At 46.3% G+C, this 13,048-nt stretch overlaps 1 protein-coding gene across 14 annotated transcripts in view; it reads right to left on the bottom strand.

Annotated features, from left to right (window-relative positions):
* LOC118367597 (DNA-binding protein SATB1) overlaps positions 1-13,048 on the bottom strand; it is a 59,555-nt gene that overhangs the window by 29,806 nt on the left and 16,701 nt on the right. For 11 of the 14 annotated variants that reach the window (XM_052494247.1, XM_052494253.1, XM_052494239.1 and 8 more), the window contains 4 exons: positions 12,283-12,459; positions 9,836-9,962; positions 6,961-7,084; positions 1,116-1,227 (listed from right to left, as the gene is read on the bottom strand). In XM_052494247.1, the coding sequence (XP_052350207.1) occupies positions 1,116-1,227; positions 6,961-7,084; positions 9,836-9,962; positions 12,283-12,459 (540 nt within the window). The remainder of the gene's footprint in view (positions 1-1,115; positions 1,228-6,960; positions 7,085-9,835; positions 9,963-12,282; positions 12,460-13,048) is intronic. The other 3 variants (XM_052494248.1, XM_052494251.1, XM_052494252.1) reach the window with 1 other exon arrangement.

The following is a 13,048-nucleotide window of genomic DNA, read 5'->3' as shown; positions in this document are numbered from 1 at the left end:
GATGTGTTGTGCACTGAAGTCCACAAGCGAATGGAAAAGGTGAGAGGAGGGGAGTGCGTATATTCGAGAAGGAATTATACAACGAGCAAAGTGATGATGCTGTTTGTATGTGGCTGCTATGAAAGTGAACTGTGTGTGCGGATAATCAGGGGTATATTCACTCCGCCGATTCTGTTGAAAAAACGTTTCTTAAACGGAAGCAAATGGAACAAAACGGCGACAAATCTACCTGAATTTGTCCAATAGAAACTCTCGTTTGGAACTGTTTGGACTAATGATAACACCCTAGATTAGCTAGATGCAAGCAAGAGTGTGCAAGAAGGAATTGAATGTGTCACTGTCTTTCATCTTGATTACCAGTCTAAACCTATCGATGTTACATTGAGCTGGGTGAATGGAATATGAATGACAGTCGTCTACTATGCTGTAATAGAAATAAGGCCATGCTCATAAAAATAAAAAAATAGTCCTCCTTAATCTTAAACAGCACCGACCACCACTGATCTTGAATGTAATCAACATGAGCACTAGCTTGTATAGGAAGGTGGATTTCTACACAGTAGGTTGAAACCAATACTCTAAATGACTGTATATTAAACTCTATTAATATGACTGGTATAGTATTTCATGACCAAAACACATCCAATAGACAGTATCTGAATTATGTGACCTAATTTCCAAACAGGGACAAGGAGGACTAACTGAGTTATCTAAAATACAAAGCCAGCCTTGTTCTACTTTGACAAGGAAAAACAGATAGACTTCAAACCAGATGATAGCCAGGAAAATCATCCCTATGTCATTTGTAGGTAACTGAAACAGTATTCATAAACAAAGGTCGCAGACCTCAATTTAGTCTGTGATTTGACAGCCATTACTGAATACTAAACTACATCTGATAAGCAATAATAGATTACTCTGAATGGATTCAGGAAAAATGGTGAAAACATTGTGCACCTGAGCAGTGTACAGGGAAATATCTGAGAAGAGCCATCATTAGATGATGTGATTAAAATGTGTTTAATGTACCGGGAAGAGGGGGGACATGGGGCAGACGTATTGGAATGGTGATTGGAGGGTCTGATAAGACAGTGTTAGTGTAACATTTTGCTTACCCATCATATCTTTTGTCTTCTTGAAATGTTTATACCAGCGCCCAAATTCCTGACACTTCGCCGCCGACACATTTGCATAGTAAGTGCTGTTCACAATGGAGGAGATCATACTCTGAAAGAGAGAGATTGGTAAAGAGAGAGAAAACCTTCAGGATCTGCAATGTGCACCATGAGGGCATTCATAAACGCTGGTGTGACGTGCACTAATACTGTGTTTTCTTGTCAAAATGAACAAAACATTTCGGTGCACAAGCAACAATAATCGAGCAAAGACCATTTTTTATCAGTCATGCACAAATCTTGGTCTTGTCTTTCCAAATGTAAAACAAATCAAAATGAAATATAAGAGGTGTGTCCCTTTATAGCAAATGCCACAGAGTTTGAGAGAACCTTTCTGGGATGGCTTCACTGAATTAGTAGCCTTGTTGATGTCAGGGTGCAGTACTACGGTAAAGAGCAGTTTGCTTTCAAAAAGTAAAATAACAAACAGACTATTAAAAGTTAGCATCTGGAAATCAGGCAATGTAAACAGATGACTCTTTTCTTCTTTCTCTGGCTCTCCACAATATGCTAAAAAAAACATCTTCAAGAGACATAAAGCTTTTATATCTGTGCCCTCTCGCCTTCTCCACAATTGACTCTACTCTTCCTCATTTATTTCTCGAACGCATTCCTCGCAAACAAGGCACCGTTTTCTTTTCATTAAATGTTTTAACACCTTCCTGGCCTGCGGGTGAATAGCAGGAGAAATTGTTTTGATTGTTATAAATATTCAAAAGATGAAACCGTCTGTTTTCAAATTACAGGTATGCCATCTTTATCATATCTTTAATATGAGCACTTGGGGACGGGAGGGAAACCTTCTGGCACAACAGCACTTCAGTGAACAACACACGGTGCTGGCAGCCGAGCCGAAGCCTCATCTCCCACTCCTCCTCACCGGAGATGGAAAGACGAGGGAGGATTGAGTCTGCTGCTGTGGATCACTATGGACCTGATGCTGAACTCCTGACCTCAAAATCACTACACAACCGGCATACATTACAAGCCCGGTGAATTGCGGAATGATCATTGAGGATGAGTTATTGAGGATCTGACAATTGAGGATTGGTATCTTCAATAGTGTTAACAGAAAAAGGCACATACAGTACAATATATCAGCTGAACCCAGTCCATATGAAGGCACTATTTTGGTGAGTACAGTATAGTCCGTATTGTGGCATAATGGGAGCTATTCCGTGGGCGTAGCATGTTGCATTTACAGTATCTGGGTGAGGCAGAGCCAGCTATAGCAGGGCCCACCCAAGACACACTGCCTGTGTTCCTCCATCTTTGACACAGATGTTCTAATAAACGGTCCTCATTAATCAGGCATCTCCCTCCATACATCACGCCCTCTCACTGGGGCACACACACACACACACACACAGACAGGTACACACACACGCAAGCACAGACACGGTATACACATTTGCCAAGTCGTGCAGATAACCACCGCCACCTCGCGCCCACGAAGCCTCTGCCAGCCAGCAGCCATCTACAGGTAGTGGTGGGTACTGTGTGGCACCAGGATGCTGCCGTCTGACTGCCCTGGGCCCTTTAAATGATAGCCATCTACAGGTAGTGGTGGGTACTGTGTGGCACCAGGATGCTGCCGTCTGACTGCCCTGGGCCCTTTAAATGATAGCCATCTACAGGTAGTGGTGGGTACTGTGTGGCACCAGGATGCTGCCGTCTGACTGCCCTGGGCCCTTTAAGTGATAGTCATCTACAGGTAATGGTGGGTACTGTGTGGCACCAGGATGCTGCCGTCTGACTGCCCTGGGCCCTTTAAGTGATAGTCATCTACAGGTAATGGTGGGTACTGTGTGGCACCAGGATGCTGCCGTCTGACTGCCCTAGGCCCTTTAAGTGATAGCCATCTACAGGTAGTGGTGGGTACTGTGTGGCACCAGGATGCTGCCGTCTGACTGCCCTGGGCCCTTTAAGTGATAGTCATCTACAGGTAGTGGTGGGTACTGTGTGGCACCAGGATGCTGCCGTCTGACTGCCCTGGGCCCTTTAAGTGATAGTCATCTACAGGTAGTGGTGGGTACTGTGTGGCACCAGGATGCTGCCGTCTGACTGCCCTAGGCCCTTTAAGTGATAGTCATCTACAGGTAGTGGTGGGTACTGTGTGGCACCAGGATGCTGCCGTCTGACTGCCCTGGGCCCTTTAAGTGATAGTCATCTACAGGTAGTGGTGGGTACTGTGTGGCACCAGGATGCTGCCGTCTGACTGCCCTGGGCCCTTTAAGTGATAGTCATCTACAGGTAGTGGTGGGTACTGTGTGGCACCAGGATGCTGCCGTCTGACTGCCCTGGGCCCTTTAAGTGATAGTCATCTACAGGTAGTGGTGGGTACTGTGTGGCACCAGGATGCTGCCGTGCTGGCTGACTGGTAGTGGTGGGTACCACTGCTGCCCTGACTTAAGTGATAGTCATCTACAGGTAGTGGTGGGTACTGTGTGGCACCAGGATGCTGCCGTCTGACTGCCCTGGGCCCTTTGCCCTGGCCCTTTAAGTGATAGTCATCTACAGGTAGTGGTGGGTACTGTGTGGCACCAGGATGCTGCCGTCTGACTGCCCTGGGCCCTTTAAGTGATAGTCATCTACAGGTAGTGGTGGGTACTGTGTGGCACCAGGATGCTGCCGTCTGACTGCCCTGGGCCCTTTAAGTGATAGTCATCTACAGGTAGTGGTGGGTACTGTGGCACCAGGATGCTGCCGTCTGACTGCCCTGGGCCCTTTAAGTGATAGTCATCTACAGGTAGTGGTGGGTACTGTGTGGCACCAGGATGCTGCCGTCTGACTGCCCTGGGCCCTTTAAGTGATAGTCATCTACAGGTAGTGGTGGGTACTGTGTGGCACCAGGATGCTGCCGTCTGACTGCCCTGGGCCCTTTAAGTGATAGTCATCTACAGGTAGTGGTGGGTACTGTGTGGCACCAGGATGCTGCCGTCTGACTGCCCTGGGCCCTTTAAGTGATAGTCATCTACAGGTAGTGGTGGGTACTGTGTGGCACCAGGATGCTGCCGTCTGACTGCCCTGGGCCCTTTAAGTGATAGCCATCTACAGGTAATGGTGGGTACTGTGTGGCACCAGGATGCTGCCGTCTGACTGCCCTGGGCCCTTTAAGTGATAGCCATCTACAGGTAATGGTGGGTACTGTGTGGCACCAGGATGCTGCCGTCTGACTGCCCTGGGCCCTTTAAGTGATAGTCATCTACAGGTAGTGGTGGGTACTGTGTGGCACCAGGATGCTGCCGTCTGACTGCCCTGGGCCCTTTGAGTGATAGCCATCTACAGGTAGTGGTGGGTACTGTGTGGCACCAGGATGCTGCCGTCTGACTGCCCTGGGCCCTTTAAGTGATAGTCATCTACAGGTAGTGGTGGGTACTGTGTGGCACCAGGATGCTGCCGTCTGACTGCCCTGGGCCCTTTGAGTGATAGCCATCTACAGGTAGTGGTGGGTACTGTGTGGCACCAGGATGCTGCCGTCTGACTGCCCTGGGCCCTTTGAGTGATAGCCATCTACAGCACAGGAGCTTATCAGTGTCCCCCGGGAAGTCGCAGAGGGACGTTATCTGCCGCAACTATCTACTCCACTTTCCGTCATGGGAGAGAAACGCATGAAAAAGACACGTTGGTAAAACCCTGCCATGGCCTGCAAGCATATGCACACACATACACATAAACTAACTAAGACACTGTGCACACACCCTTTTCCTGTTCCTTAGCTCTGATTGTGGCTAATATCTTGCCCCCCCCAAACATCTAAAAACTAATTACAGTCAATTCCACACCAATTGGGTTAAGCGTCCCCACCCCTCCCCAGACACACATGTACGCACGCCTGCGCACACACACGCACACATACACACCAATAGGCCCTACTGCTACCTCAACCACTAGCAGCCTTAGAGCAGAGCCCAGACTCACAAAGATGGCATTTGATGGCTTTTTGCTGCTATGCAATAGGACAGCTGCTCTGTCAGGGCCACCCAGTGGGCGAAGGAGGGGGGGCAGAGTGGCGAGGGGGGCCTCTTTTGTTGCGTAGTTTCAGAGGAGCCTGGGGTGGACGGGAGTCAAACTTTTTAGTGAGACCTCCTCTACTTTTCCTCTATTACATTGGAACTCCATCTGAGCGCAGTCAAATGATATTCCACTGGGAACAATAACAATGGCGACAGTGGTGAACACAGTCTCTTTTCTCTCAGCCCCCCCTCCCCTCTCTTGGAGTTGGAGTCTCTTCAGGGCATTTGTAGGCCAAACACACAAAGCATGACTCCCCGCCACAAAAGAATTAACTAAATGTTTGACAAGACACAGAACAAAGGCGCCGTTTTTTCAAGATGGCCCACCCTCTTTCTTTCTCTCTTTGAGCCCTGTTCTGAGGTATGGTTCATTCTCTCCCCCAAATTCTCTGTTTGTTAACCTTTCTCTCCCCAGGATTACCCTCCTGAATATCAAGGAGACACTAATCCTATAAAAGCTGCCAATCTTCCCTGCCTCCGAATACACCCTTTCCTCTCCCCGGGCGTTGTTGGCTTCCCAGAAGCCTTAGGAGCGCTGCGACCTCTGTGGCTTCTCACCTGCCACCCATCACATCCCCCTCAGGCACTCTCATCAGAGACCCTGAGCCAGAGTTTAATACTGATAAGAAACAGCAGTAGCCACGCAGGTCTAATACTGGGCTCAATGGCCCAAATGAGTCTTATAGAGAGACCTATTAAAAGCAACAACACACCTCTCTGTGGGTATAGCAATGCAGAACCCACTGTGTAACAGATGTCAGATATTTTGAAGTCGGCCATCTGTGAACCCCTACAATGCGAGTAAAGGGATCGCTGCTTATAGTATATCATATATGATGTTTGGGATTGACAATGCACATCTCAAATACAATTTCATATTTCAGTTAGCCTGTAAAACAGACACTCTTACTTAATCAGAACGTCTTACAATGAGTAAATAACAATGGCTGAACAACAGAGTAAAATCGAGCAGCGATGCTATCCTCTGAGCCTGCGCGGTTGGACCGCACCACAGAGAGTGGTTCACATATGGACCGTAAACAGGGTGATTACCGGGCTGAGGGAGAGAGGGAGGGAGCGGCGGCTCGGCTCAGCCTGAACACCGCCGGGGGACTCTTTACATCATCACCACGCTCTGCCCGGCTAAACACACACACCACGGGCCTCTAGGTGACCATACGGCAGCCTCGGTGAGGGGAGAGTCCACTGAATACCGCACTCCATAACACACACACTCCATACCGTAAGAGCTCACACACACACTCCATACCATAAGCGCTCACACACACACACTCTATATCGTAAGCGCACAGACCCAGACGGCTCCTGTGATAAATATACGTCTGTTTCTTTCCTGCAGGACAGCTTCTGTTATGAGCTATGAAATATGACGAAAGCTGAAATTCTATAGAGTCAAGCTACTTGAATAGAGAGTGAGTGTATTACATAATGGTGAGAGAGAAAAAAAAACTTTAAAAAAACATATTTCTAGCCTGACGTATAAAGAGGAAAATCAAGATTATTCTGGGTTGGTCCATTGTTTACCCAACAATAACCCTGCATTCAATCAACAGTACTGCTTCTGCAAATGAGGGAGGAAGAGAAGAAGGGGGGACGTGCATCTATATGGACGACAATGGGTATTGATTTGGATTTTCTATGGCAATTCTCCATCGTGTTCCACTCTATCAAACTCTGGGCATTTGAAAAAGGGACACTGGCAGTCTTTGGCAAATGGAATAGTGGGGGTTTGTGGACGGCTCCAGCACCTGTGATAAGGGACATTCTTTTGCCAGAGAGCTCTGGTTCATGTCTTTGAGTAACTCCTTGAGGGCATTTCTTACTGTAGAGTGGGTCCACTGCTCTGGCGGCAGGTCCTCCAGTTTAGGACAACTGTGAGACGAGATAGGAGGTAGGAAGAAGAGATAGAGGGGGAGAGAGAAAGAGAAAGGGATGAGAGTGGGGGAGAGGACAGAGAACAGGGAGATTGAGACAGGGGAAGGGGGAATAGAGAGAAGGAGAGAAAAGAGGGCAGAGAACAGGAGAGAACAGGAGGAGAAAGAGAGAGAGAGACAGAGAGAGAGAGAGAGAGAGAGAGAGAGAGATGAGCACAGGGCCTTGCTTTCCTGCTGCAAGCGCCCCTCCAAGACAGACAGATTTCATTTGGCGCATCAAGCAGATGCATCTGGAGATTGCTCTCTCTCTCTCCCTCCCTCCCTCCCTTTTCCCTCGCTCTCTCTCCTTCCCTCTCTCTCTCCTGATTGTTCTGATTAGTTAATTACTTTATACAACACATCTGCTGTATTGATGCATGAATTATACATCAGCTGCATGTGGCGACTATTATTTCATGTTACTTCTACCTTCCTGGCTCGATGTGCTCGGCGAAACAATTTAAGGTGTTACCGGCTAGATTTCTGCAGCGGGGGGAAAGGAAATAACAACATGCCACACGTAAAAACACGCATTTTTGATAAAAAGACAAAGAATGTATGCGTCTATGCGATATACAGATGAATGTACTCTATTTACAGACAAGTGGACCCCCCTTTCAAACCAGAGCTTTTTAATGAGGTGGAATTCGAAAGAGAACAAGCAGGTCTCCAGTGAGAGAGCCCCGTTCGCTTCAGATAAGGATCTCTCTATGTGATCAAGCACGCGCAGACGTCACGTGTGTGGGACATATGGCCGTGTTCGCATTGCATGCATTCCTGAATTATGGCAACGACAAAAGAAACACGTGAACCGCACACTCCACAGTTGGTATGGGTGTCTATTGAGTTTATGTGTGTGTGGTGGGGGTTGCTATTGTCTTAAAGGTTATAGGTACTTTGATATGTGTAATGCCTATATAATAAACAGAAGGTAGATTGGTAGAAGTTAGAGGATTCAAAGATAGAGGGCGAACACACACACACACAACACACAACACACACGGCTCTGGTTGAGGCTTTGCCAGAACACCTTAAACGGCTGTAGCAGCTAGAGAGCCTCTGGGGAAAGCAAAGGAATAGAGGGGAGGAAAAGAGAGGAGGGCGAGTGGTGGAGACAGACAGCTATCCATGCAGACACACAAGCTTGCTGGAAATAAACACAACCTTCTGTGTCCTGGCTGGTGTGTGTGCAGAGGAGGGGAGAAAAGAGAAGGAGGGAGGGAGAACAACCTGTGTGTGTGTGTGTGTGTGTGTGTGTGTGTGTGTGTGTGTGTGTGTGTGTGTGTGTGTGTGTGTGTGTGTGTGTGTGTGTGTGTGTGTGTGTGTGTGTGTGTGTGTGTGTGTGTGTGTGTGTGTGTGTGTGTGTGAACAGCCCCCCAGAGGGTTGCATTAGCAGTGAGCTAGTGAGGGTAGGGCTGAGTGTGTGCAGCTGGCACAGGCCTCTACACCAGCAGTACCAATCTCAGTGTGTGTGTGTAGTCTGTGGCTGCTATGTGGTCTGTAAACAGTCTGTGTGGGTTGTGTGGCCAGGTTGGTCATTAGAAATAGACGCCGATTTTGAATGTTTGAAAACGTCCTGAGAACGTCGATATATGCCTTCCTCGTCTCTCACAAAACAAATCTAAAATAAAGATTGCCCAGCACTGGGCGCGGACTGATGATGATCGGAGCTGGAGCTTAGACCACTGTGCTACTGCAGTTCACAAAGCCCGAGCAAGCCTTGAGAACACTGTGAATACTGATGATACCTGATGGTAATATTGTATTGTTTTTTAATTATTTTGTTGTAGCTCTTTCCTGCAATAGTGGCCTCATAAGTAGAATGCTATAAATATTTTTCATAATTTCATAATTAATAAACATACCTTTTTTTAACGCCGAAAATCTGTGTATCTATTTCAAACGGTTTTGGTATATTTCAGTCTTATGTGATGTATATAAAGTGTAAAATTGGGATGCAAACTCAAAGTAGATTTGTTTAAGACACTCTTGTGTCCCTGATTTAACCCACTGCAGTAAAAGGTTAAGCCTTCCCCAAACCGTAGCCCTAACCTTAACTATTAATGCCCAAACTGTTAACCTTTGAGTTGTTTCTGTTTTAACCCTGTAACCATGTGGAATAAACCCTATAACCATGTGGAATAAACCCTGTAACCATGTGGAATAAACCATGTAACCATGTGGAATAAACCCTGTAACCACACACAATGAAAGCATCAGAAATAGACATTCATCCATAACACGTTGAACTTCGAAGGGATACTATGACATCTTGTTGGTGTGGCTACTGACTGTGGTCAACGTAAATGGTGAGTACAGTTTTACAGTAGGGGCTATGAGCAAACCTGACTGCCATGCATGGTTTTTGTATGGACTGGATAGCTACCATTGCTATGTTCAGCCCATCCATCACTATCAGGTGTATGGCTGGATTCCAGGTATGTCTTTGCTGTTATGGCTGCTGCAAGGTCTGTGGCTATTATGCTAATTTGAGCTAGTGTGGAAGCATAGAAAGCAAATGGTAGGCCTATGTGTTGGGTGTTAAACCCAAGTTAACTAGGTACGCATGCCATACCAGACTGGCATAGGTGGGTGGTGGGGTCAGGAGGGTGGTGTGGTTGGGTACTTCACTGGACTGGCATTGGGTGGGTGGTTGGTTAGGTGGGTGGTTGTGTGGGTGGGTTGATTGGGCAACAGGGCGGAGACTGACCTGTGCAGCTGAATTTTCAGCGTGACCACATGGTACACGTCCTGCAGCATGTCTGCCACGGTGGCGTCCGGGGCGTCCGTCACGTAGGACAGTGGGACCGGGTTCCACTTGCCCACCTGAATGAGACCTGCAATGGGAAGAGAAACACAAACACAATCAAATGGTAAATGTTATGTTTCTCACGTTTAGACACATACAGATAAACATTTATAATAATTGACTGATTCTATATTTTCCCAGCAAGGTCACCTTAAAGTTGACATCTCTTTTCCCAGTAAGCCCCCCCCCCTCCCACCACCAATAAATGGCATGAAAACATCCGAGCCTACACTATGTCCTACTACAGAGATTGTGGGGTATTTTGGTCAACTGTGTTGCTGTATGATAGACCTGCCTGTAATAAAGGGCAGAGGCACCTGGAAGTAGCCCAGGTCTGTGTGTTAGAGTTGCAGTCAGCTGCAACGGGTCCCACCTTCACTCCCACTGAGTGTTCTAGCTCGAGGTTTACAGAGCAGAGAGGCCCTGAGAACTCCTGAGAGGCATGTAGTTACATCCTCTGTCTGGGATCAATGTCAGCCTACGTTATTGAGCCTTCAGATCAGCTGGGAAACTATCGGAGGCCTGGATAGCTAAGGCAGTTGTGTGTGTGTGTGTGTGTGTGTGTGTGTGGGGGGGGGGAGAGTGGGCAGTGTGTGTGTGTTTTATTTATTTATTTATTTTACCTTTATTTTACTAGGCAAGTCAGTTAAGAACAAATTCTTATTTTCAATGACGGCCTAGGAACAGTGGGTTAACCGCATGTTCAGGGGCAGAACGACAGATTTGTACCTGGTCAGCTCAGGGATTCAAACTTGCAACCTTTCGGTTACTAGTCCAACGCTCTAACCACTAGTCTACCCTGCCGTGTGTGTGTGGGTGGATGGATGGATGGATAGAAGGGGGGCAGTGTGTGTGGGGTAAGTTATGGGAGAAGCCAAATCATAGCAGGGCCAGTTCTATAATTTGTGGAGCGGGCATGTGCCTGAGTTTATATGTGTGTGTATACAGTTGAAGTCGGAAGTTTACATACACCTTAGCCAAATACATTTAAATTCCGTTTTCACAATTCCTGACATTTAATCCTAGTAAAAATGCCCTGTTTTAGGTCAGTTATGATCAATACTTTATTTTAAGAATGTGAAATGTCAGAATAATAGTAGAGAGCATTATTTATTTCAGCTTTTATTTCTTTCATCACATTCCCAGTGGGTCAGAAGTTTACATACACTCAATTAGTATTTGGTAGCATTGCCTTTAAATTGTTTAATTTGGGTCAAACTTTTCGGGTAGCCTTCCACAAGCTTCCCAAAATATTTTGGGTGAATTTTGGCCCATTCCTCCTGATAGAGCTGGTGTAACTGAGTCAGGTTTGTAGGCCTCCTTGCTTGCACATGCTTTTTCAGTTCTTTGGCTTGCAAGCCTCCTCCTTTTTCCTCCAAACATAACGATGGTCATTATGACCAAACAGTTCTATTTTTGTTTCATCAGACCAGAGGACATTTCTCCAAAAATTACGATCTTTGTCCCCATGTGCAGCTGCAAACCGTAGACGGTCTTTTTTATGGCGGTTATGGAACAATGGCTTCTTCCTTGTTGAGCGGCCTTTCAGGTTATGTTGATATAGGAATTGTTTTACTGTGGATATAGATACTTTTGTACATGTTTCCTCCAGCATCTTCACAAGGTCCTTTGCTGTTGTTCTGGGATTGATTTGCACTTTTCGCACCAAAGTACGTTCATCTCTAGGAGACAGAACGCATCTCCTTCCTGAGCGGTATGACGGCTGCATGGTCCCATGGTGTTTATACTTGCATACTATTGTTTGTACAGATGAACGTGGTACCTTCAGGCGTTTGGAAATTGCTCCCAAGGATGACCCAGACTTGTGGAGGTCTAAAATACTTTTTCTGAGGTCTTGGCTGATTTCTTTTGATTTTCCCATGATGTCAAGCAAAGAGGCACTGAGTTTGAAGGTAGACCTTGAAATACATCCACAGGTACACCTCCAATTGACTCAAATGACGTCAAATAGCCTATCAGAAGCTTCTAAAGCCATGACATCATTTTCTGGAATTTTCCCAGCTGTTTAAAGGCAAAGTCAACTTAGTGTATGTCAACTTCTGACGCACTGGAATCGTGATACAGTGAATTATACGTGAAATAATCTGTCTGTAAATAATTGCTGGGAAAATGACTTGTGTCATGCACAAACTAGATGTCCTAACCGACTTACCAAAACTATAGTTTGTTAACAAGAAATTTGTGGAGTGGTTGAAAAACAAGTTTTTATGACTCCAGCCTAAGTGTATGTAAACTTCCGACTTCAACTGTATGTGTGTGTATCTGCGTGTGTGTGTATGTGTGTGTGAGCAGGTCATCAATAGAGTGGGAGCTTGTGCCAGTCCTACCTTTCGCCTGTGCCGCCGAGCTGTGCGAGTAGCCCAGTGACAGAAGGGCCATCTCGATGAGCTGGTTGAACAGCATGTCTTTCCTGACCAGCACAAACTCGGCGTGCTCCTCCTTGCTGTCAAACTCGATGGGGCTCTCGTAATGCTCCACCACGCAGAACACAGGGAGCATGTTGCCTGGAGAGACACAGACAACACAGCGGGGGCTGAGACATGACAAATGGTGACCTTCAATGGGGGGATTAATATTACATTTAGACACAGCTGATACAGTCAGACTACCTCTATTCATGAATGAATGAATGCCAGTGCCATTCGTATTATCAGTGACTGCACAATGATAAATATTGTATTGTTTTTAGAATTTATATAGAATAGAATTTCCATATTAGCCTTATTCACATTGATAGAACTGGTAGTGGTAGCGGTAGTAGATGTGATGGTACTGTGATTTGAGTTATTCAAATATGATCAATGACATCATGATTAGAATTATATATTATATTATATATAGTAATGATTTCAATGTCCTTAGTCAATATTAATGATAACATTATTTGATTTGAACTAAAGTCTAAATAAATTGAATGTTGTTCAGATGATCTTTGTGGGCTATACTCGGCCTTGTCTCAGGATGGTAAATTGGTGGTTGAAGATATCCCTCTAGTGGTGTGGGGGCTGTGCTTTGGCAAAGTGGGTGGGGTTATATCCTTCCTGTTTGGCCCTGTCCGGGGGTGTCCTCGGATGGGGCCACAGTGTCTCCTGA

This window comes from Oncorhynchus keta, chromosome 34 (genome assembly GCF_023373465.1).
Source record: "Oncorhynchus keta strain PuntledgeMale-10-30-2019 chromosome 34, Oket_V2, whole genome shotgun sequence".
Taxonomy (NCBI): domain Eukaryota; kingdom Metazoa; phylum Chordata; class Actinopteri; order Salmoniformes; family Salmonidae; genus Oncorhynchus; species Oncorhynchus keta.
The sequence above is the reverse complement of the archived record's forward strand: the minus strand, read 5'-3'. Positions and strand labels throughout refer to the sequence as shown.